At 40.5% G+C, this 9170-nt stretch overlaps 1 protein-coding gene across 1 annotated transcript; it reads right to left on the reverse strand.

The window, feature by feature from the left end:
* Nucleotides 1-5224: 5224 nt before the first annotated feature.
* On the reverse strand, nucleotides 5225-6699 carry LOC138330565 (uncharacterized). The gene has a single exon (XM_069278129.1). It carries the CDS (start codon nucleotides 6485-6487, stop codon nucleotides 5225-5227), a length of 1263 nt encoding a protein of 420 aa, XP_069134230.1. The 5' UTR covers nucleotides 6488-6699.
* Nucleotides 6700-9170: the final 2471 nt, after the last annotated feature.

Below are 9170 nucleotides of genomic sequence, written 5' to 3' on the forward strand. Positions count from 1 at the left end.
ACTCAAAACGGCATGCGCTCAACTGTGCGTTCTGCGATACAGTATATCCACATAGCCTATTTGGAACTGTTGGTTCAATATTCTTTTCGTGTAATTAAATCACCTTACACTTAGCAAACAGAAAGTTAAATAATTTGCCCATTAAAAATTCTTGTGATATTTCACACAAGATATACGATGATGAACGACGGTTACTGTAACTGACGTTATAAATATATCAGTTGCCCATGGGTATCATCTGTCTAACAGACAATGCATGTGTGATAGAAATAAACAAAGACGTGGTTTACTTCTGTTGGTTCTTTATTACTCTCACAGGAGCGCGTCGTCTACTGTACATATGGTTATTTGAAGCGGGAACGAAACCCCTGCAAACATAATACGTAAGCTTCTATAAGTTTCTGAACATATACACATACTATTTACATCCACAAATATATTGTAATTACATTTATAATTACCTTTGACTAGTTGGTAACAATTAGTCGGAAGTGTCGTGGAGTAAGGAGTCCCTGTGTCTCGGAGTAACCTCGAAAGGCTAGTTCAGCTCCGCAAATGAAATGTCTAACTTATATACCCACTCACACACACACACCCCTACATGTATACTCCTGCATGCACGCACAAACATACCCGTACACAAACCGGACAAACAGGCTAAACAAGCTATGACTGACAGGAAACCTGGACACACATGGACTAACTATAAATAGGCACACAGGTAAACAGGACACACTCCCTGTAATCGGTAACGCAACAAATACACGACACAGACAAATGAACGTAGTACATTTGACCCTATGACATACTCCCCCTTTTAAAATAAGATGTCCTGACACAATCAATATTACAATCTATCTTACAGCATTACAGCCATCATTAAACACTCCTGGAACTAAAATAAAGTTTATTTATACATCTTTTTATTTATAAACCTGTATTATCACATTTTCAAGTATGTACAAACAATGGTCAACATTATGAACAAGTTTCTGTAAATTTCTGAAAATGAAACGCATCAATTCTGTTCTTAGCAAAGGACCCAATCTCCCTCGACAATCTGTTGCATTTGCCATTCCCCATACCTACTAGGAGCTCGGCGCACTCGATTGGAGCGTCTCGGAGATGGTGTGTAATTAGTATAATCAATATCTACTGTAGTAGTGTTCCCGCTATGGGAATTAGTCCGAGTTTCCTCCGACCTCTCTGCCCCGGTCGTACCGGTAACAACTCCATCATTATAACTTTGTGAGTTATTCTCTGAATTTTGTGAAATTCTGGAATTGGATATACTTTCACTGGTATTACCAGTAAATATACTTCCACTAGAACTTGAAACATTCCGACACTAGCCCTCCTTGGAACATAACATGTAATATCCGCCCCCGAACTCGAACTAGAATCCGACGTGCTGCAATCATCACCCGGGGTAGTTCTTGTACGGATTTTATGCCGAATTGGGGTTTTACTGATTTCGAGAGGATCTACATCATTTTGTCCAAAATATGGCAACAGCATGTTGCGATGAACAGTACGAGTTCTACCACCTCTTCCGCTATGTTCCAATTTCACACGATACACTGGCGAATCTTTGTGGGGTTTGGAAAGGACTTTGTATGGAAATTTCTCCCATTTATCCGCAAGTTTACATTTTCCCTTCAAATTTACATTCCTCACTAAGACTCTATCGCCAGCTTTGAGACCAGAATCTCTAACATTTACATCGTAATGTGTTTTGTATGTTTTTGCAGATTTCTTGGCATATTTTTCCGCTGTTCGATATGCAAACTGTAGCCGGGACTTCAACTTTTGACATACTCAGATTTTGGTTGAAACTGCCTAAACTCTTGCTCATGTAACCCAAAATAAGCATCACCTGCCAGCCTAGGATGTCTCCCAAATAGTAAATAAAATGGTGAAAAACCTGTACTAACGTGGGTTGCGGCATTGTACGCATGCACCAAAGCAGAGACATGAGCCTTCCAATTTTGCTTTTCCTTGTCCTCTAGGGTACCTAGCATCTTCAAAAGGGTTTGATTGAAACGTTCTGTCATTCCATTACCCTGAGGATGAAACGGAGTCGTGCGGGATTTTTTTAAACCAGCTAGCTTACACAGTTCCTGAATAATCCTCGACTCAAAGTTTCTCCCCTGATCGCTGTGCAACCTTGCTGGGAAACCATAATGTACGATAAAATTATCGAACAAAACCTTAGCTACAGTTGTTGCAAGCTGATTTCGGGTTGGGATAGCCTGAGCATAACGAGTGTAGTGATCAGTTATGACTAATACATGCTCATACCCCCCCCTTACTGCGTTCCATGGACAAAAAATCTAAACAGACTAACCCCATAGGTTCCGTCGACTGAATCGAAACCATCTCAGCCCTTTTAGTAACAGCAGTTTTGCGTCTGATACACCGATCACATGTTTTCACCTTTTCTCCAACATCACCTTCCATTCCACTCCAGAAAAATCTGGGTTTGAGTAGTGACAGTGTTCTGTCACGACCTTGATGACCTTGGTCATCATGATATGCACCTAAAACTCTTGATTTCCACTTATTTGGGAGTACGATCCTCCAAACCTGCTCTCCATCAAGTTGCATCCTATGCACCAGCTTTCCTTGTCTAATATCCAATCTTTCCCAATCCTTCAATAGTTTCCTTACAGACACAGATTCTCGAGATAATTTGTTCCCAGATAATCTCTTGCCCAGCTGAACTAATTCTACTACTCGCCTAATCACAGTATCCTTCTGTTGCTCTTCAAGCCAATCAACTTGAGTAAAACTTTCACCAGACAGTTTCTCATCTTGCTCTGAACCAGGTAACTGTAATGAGCTGGTGACTACCATAGCTTCTGCTAAAGGCAACTCACCCCTACGTATAGAAGCAGCCATACATACAGCCTTAACAACTTCCGGAAAAATGCATTCCTCCCCCTGACCAGGCTTACGAGATAAGCCATCTGCATCCCGGTTACTTTTACCAGACCTATAGATCAACTTAAATGAATAATTGGCCAATTCCGCTACCCATCTATGACCTGTTGCATCCAACCTGGCTGAAGTTGTTACATATGTCAGCGGATTGTTATCAGTATACACTTCAAACTGCTCCTGCCCATACAGATAATCCTTAAACTTATCCGTCACAGCCCATTTAAGACACAAAAATTCCAGTTTATGGGCTGGATAGAGTTTTTCACTAGGTTTCAACCCACGGCTAGCATAAGCTATAACCCTATCTATTCCATCCTGTTCTTGATACAAAACTGCACCTAACCCCTCTAATGAAGCATCCGTATTCAGCTTGAAAGGTTTAGAGTAATCGGCATAAGCCAATACAGGAGGATTAGTTAACTTCTCCTTGAGTAACTCAAAAGCTTGTTGACACTCATCAGACCAAACAAATGGTGTTTTAAGGTTCTTAGACTTGCCCTTGACAGTAGGGTGACCAACCAACAAATCATTCAATGGACGTGCAATAGCTGCATACCCCTTCACATACTTCCTATAATAGCCAGTGAAACCCAGAAAAGTGCGAACTTCCTTAACTGACTGACAAGGTTTCCAGGACCTCAAAGCTTCAACTTTCTCATCATCAGCAGCTATACCCTGTTCACTCACCAGGTGCCCCAAATACTTGACCTCAGTCTTGAAGAACTCGCACTTGGTGGGGTTGAGCTTTAACCCATTTGCTTTAAGCTTCTCAAACACTGCCTCAAGTCTCTCAATAAGTTGCTCAAAACTCTGTGAAAACACCAACACATCATCTAAAAATATCAAACATTCACTCAAACATAAATCTCCCATACATCGTTCCATCAACCTTTGAAATGTTGAGGGTGCATTACACAACCCAAATGGAAGCCTGCGAAATTGGTAAAACCCTAAAGGACCTGCTGTAAATGCTGTTTTCTCCTTGTCGTCTTCATTCATCAAAACCTGATAGTACCCAGAACGTAAATCCAGCTTAGAAAAAAACTTAGCACCCACCAACGCATCTAGTGTGTCATCCACACGAGGTAATGTGTACTGATCCTTGATAGTTTTAGAGTTCAAAGTCCTGTAGTCTATACAGAATCTTAATTGGCCATTTTTCTTCCTAACTAAAACAACATTAGAAGCATACGGAGACATAGATTCCTCTATAACACCAGAGTCCTTCATCTCTTTGAGGTGCTGCCTAACCTCCTCATACATGGCAGGAGGAATCTTCCGATATGGAAGCCTGAAAGGTCTCTCATCATGTAATCTTATACCGTGCTTAACTAACCCTGTACATCCTATGTCCATCTGACTGGTAGAAAACAAAGATTTCCAACTACCTAAAACTTGTCGTACTCTTAACATCTGCTCCTCAGTGAGATTATCAGAGTTTAACTGAACACCAAGAGTCTCTAAATCTAATTGTTCTCCACTCCCCTCACTGTCTACAGTTTGTGCATTGACTGATACACTCTCTCCCTATTTTGCTCTGGTTTCCATTGGTATAAGACCTTGACCTAATTAAGAGTACCCAGCTCTGTTCCCGGAGGTATTTGTACAGGATAGGCTAAAAGGTTACATATCCTTACAGGAACCCTGGCCGTTGTCCCTGGACTTAACTTTACGACTCTAGGACAAACAATCACACCTTTTGGGGAATTACTACTATTCTCCACCACAGCATTATCCAATCTAAGAGTCTGCCTGACTAGTCCATGTACAGTTAAACTCTCCCCTGGACCAACTTTGATGGCCTTACCAGTTGTACGTACAGTCAATGAATTTAACTCTAGACTTTTAAATGCGGTCTCCCAAACATGACCGTCTTTCTCACTAGGCATCAACAGTCTGAGCACATTAGTACCCACAATGACGGGGACCTCCTTGTTGTACTTAGTCTCAGGTACCACCAACAAAGGTACTCTCACTGTGCTTTGTTGACTTAACAACTCTATATCGGCTTCAAAATAGCCTAAATATGGCAACTTGCTACCATCTGCACAATAAACATCTATCCCAAAGTCATCTAATGACCTAAGTTCTGTGTCACCAGACAAGGAATCAAAAAATTTCTCACTACATGTAGACACCATAGAGCCTGTATCCACTAAACACTTAACAAACGCCCCACATACCTTTATTTCCCCCTCGTCAGCTTCTCCAACCAATCTGTCTTTAATATTCTTTGGGCTCTCAGTTTCACCATCCCCTATCTGCCCAGCTACAGAGGAGGTTACTCTTTTGGCAATTTTGGACTTTTGTTTGAACTCCTATTTTTATCCTTCTTTCCCTCATCTTTCTCCTTTCGGTAATTCCCAGCACTTTTGTTCTGTGGCGGTCCATGAGAATTCCTGCAAAATTTAGAGTCAACTTTAGTTTCCAGAGATCTCAACTTACTAGCTAGATCTGAAACTTGGTTCACCAACAAATCTAGTTTTGAACTCAAATCCTGTTCAACCTGTACTGGTTGGTGTTGTGTTGGTTTTTTAGAATTACCACCCTTTACTTTGTCAGCATTCTTTATCTCTAAATCCACAGCCCTAACTTCCCTGACCAAAGAGTCAAAAGTACCGACTGTATCATAACGATGTCGAGTCTGATTTTTAAGGCGTTCACTACCAAGAGATGTCCAAAATTTGGATCTCAACATACCATCTTTAGCAGAATCCTCAATGTGTCCACTCTCAATAGCAGATTGTAACAATGACTCAAGTCTGCAAGCAAATGACACAACTGACTCCCCTTCTTGTTGAGTTTCAGAATAGAATTTTTGGAGAGTAGCCTCATGAGTAGCGACATTCCCAAATAACCCATTTAATTTTTCAATAATGAGTTCAGAACTCGCATCATCCCGTAGGGTAGTTAACATCTGACGTGCAGTACCCCGTAACGACTGACGTATAGCCTGCCTCACTGTAGAAACAGGGTAGCTATCCTCTCTCATCAAACATCTTACCTCGCATCTCCACACATTGAAAGTAACGTCTCCCTTTTGATCGTCTCCACTGAAAGGGGGTATTTTAGGCGTGCGGGGTACTACAATACCCTGGTTTCCTGTAGAGCTCAACACGGATTCGCCCCTAGAAGGTGATCTGATATTTTCCTTACCTACCGTTACATCATCAAACACGCTAGAACTGATTCGTGCCCGACCCCGACCTTTTCTCATGGGTGTACTGGTCTTACCTGCTCCTCCTAAAGCAAGCAGCTGCTCATACTCCTCAGTAGTTAAAACCTTGTAATGCCTAGCATCTAAACTACTTATTAGATCATGGACACTTACCGATTCTTTTGGTCTGGTACCGGTCTCGGTAGACTGGAGTTTCATGTCCTGGCCTCCCTGCGCCATGCTTAAAGGAAGAACCGTCGGCTGTACGACTTCAGGCAAGAAGCTCAAAAAAACTAACGAAGTACCTGTACCCGGGTCAACACATAGAAATATTGAACACAGAACATAGAAACACAACATTGAAGTATATATATTCACATAAAACATAGAATAAATATCTCGCAAACACTCCGCACAAAATATATACAACTCAACCTAACTCTCTTACTCAACCTAAAGCAGTTCGTACTTATATCAGTCAAACAGTCTTGGCCGAGTCGTCAGAGTGAGTCAATCAGTAAATGCAGAGTACAAATTATGTCAACAACGAAATACAATAGCTGCGAAATAAATGGTAAATACTAGTACTACAAAATAGTTCAAAATACCTGATATTTTTTATAACATTTAGTTATTTACAGGAGTCACTGAATGTTCGTAAATCCGTACGTGGCCTTGACCTCTAGCTCGGTGTCGTGGTCCTCCGCGCGCTTAAATCGGGATCTTGTTGACGCAGGCTGTTGACAACGCACTCTGTTGACACGCACTGTAACCTATACGGTACCGCGATGTGCACATTATAATGAGCTCAGCAAAATAATATTATGTCGACACACTAGTGATTTTGACTTCACTGCTTCCACACAAATCCCGCGGGGTTGAAACTCGTAGGCCTACGAAAAACATGTGGCTCCAACCATGACGATGAAAATGGAAATTGGGCGTTGGCTCACGATATCCATGTTCACGTCGTCCGCTCGGGGTTTCCAAATTCTCAAAATATGAAGACGAACTTCTCAGCGTAGTACCACTACAGCTCCTGTCCCTACATGGGCGCCATTTGTGATAGAAATAAACAAAGACGTGGTTTACTTCTGTTGGTTCTTTATTACTCTCACAGGAGCGCGTCGTCTACATATGGTTATTTGAAGCGGGAACGAAACCCCTGCAAACATAATACGTAAGCTTCTATAAGTTTCTGAACATATACACATACTATTTACATCCACAAATATATTGTAATTACATTTATAATTACCTTTGACTAGTTGGTAACAATTAGTCGGAAGTGTCGTGGAGTAAGGAGTCCCTGTGTCTCGGAGTAACCTCGAAAGGCTAGTTCAGCTCCGCAAATGAAATGTCTAACGTCGCGCTCCCCCTTGCACACTACTTATATACCCACTCACACACACACCCCTACATGTATACTCCTGCATGCACGCACAAACATACCCGTACACAAACCGGACAAACAGGCTAAACAAGCTATGACTGACAGGACACCTGGACACACATGGACTAACTATAAATAGGCACACAGGTAAACAGGACACACTCCCTGTAAACGGTAACGCAACAAATACACGACACAGACAAATTAACGTAGTACATTTGACCCTATGACACATGTTAAACGAACATACTTCCAGCTATGATTTCATAAGGTCAGGCAGACAAACACACGAACAAATTATATTTTAGCCTATTTGATACCAGTGATCTTGAATGAAGATCAATGTCATACAATTGAACAAACTTAGTAGCCTTTTATCCAAGCATGCTACATGCCCAATATCAGCACTCTAGGCCGTTTAGTTATTAAGAAAAAGTCGTTTTAATATGTGTCAGTCTATTTGACCCCTGTGAACTTGAATTAAGGTCAAGGTCATTTATTTGAACAACCATGGTAGCCCATCATCCAATCGTTCTGCAGGTCCAATATCAGGTCTCTATGGATATTAGTTATTAAGAATTCGTTTAAAGGTTTTAGCATATTTGACCTGTGACCTTGAATGAAGGTCAATGTCATTCAATTGAATATACTTGATAGGCATGCATCTCAGCATGCCAAATGCCAAATATCAGGTCTCTAGGACTCTTTTGAGAAAATCAACTATTTATGTCCCAGTTCCCCCGCTGCAAAAATTCATTAATAAGAATTTCCTGTAACAGTTGCGTTAGGAAAATATTGCGATGTGAGTAAATAAATGATTAATTTCTTTATTCTAATTACCATTTCTAAATTTGACGATGTGATCCCGAACATTCCAATGACGTCACTTTTTAGCCCGGGTGATTCGACCTTGCAAGCTGCCGTTTTGAAGGAATAAGCATTTATTTGTGGTATTATGGTGGAAATTTGCACTCATATTAGGCCATGGGCTAGGAGGGTCCCACATGCAACCCCCTCCCCCCAAACCTCCGAACCAATATTTTTCTGAACCCTAATGACCCACTGATCACAAATCAAAATGTTAACATTGCATAAGTTGGGATGAACTTCCGGTTATGACGTCATCAAGATGGCCGCCATCTCGAATTTCACTAAAAATTGAAAAATAGTCATAACATTGACATTTTTCAACCGAAGTAGACAAATGAGGTATCAAAATGACCACAATAGAACAATAGAAAAATCCAAAGTTATTTTTACGCAGAAAATAAAAAAAATCTGATTTTAATCTCAAAAATGGTGATTTTTCAGCAAAAATTTTCATATTTGGCTTGACGCAGCAAAAATGTTTCCCAACAGCAAACTATTATTTCTAATAAGTTTTTGACCACTAAGATGTCAAATAACTGACTAAGAATAATAATTTTTTGTTGGGAAACAATTTTGCTGCGTCAAGCCAAATATGAAAAAAAACCCTGAAAAATTACCATTTTTGAGCTTAAAATTGTATTTTTTTTTTCATTTCCTGCGTTCAAATCACTACATATATTGGATTATTTGGCCCTGATGTGCCGAAACTTCTTAGAATAACGGCAGAATACTTAATTTTTAAGAAGTTTCGGCAGGATTAGCATATGTGCTTTTTTTATTCAGTATTAACCCTTTATATCAAGACTT

Source organism: Argopecten irradians, chromosome 9 (genome assembly GCF_041381155.1).
Source record: "Argopecten irradians isolate NY chromosome 9, Ai_NY, whole genome shotgun sequence".
NCBI lineage: Eukaryota > Metazoa > Mollusca > Bivalvia > Pectinida > Pectinidae > Argopecten > Argopecten irradians.

Bases quoted from the DNA above. Each gene is read 5' to 3' on its own strand.
- LOC138330565 (XM_069278129.1), bottom strand. From the start codon at position 6,487: ATGTTTTATGTGAATATATATACTTCAATGTTGTGTTTCTATGTTCTG.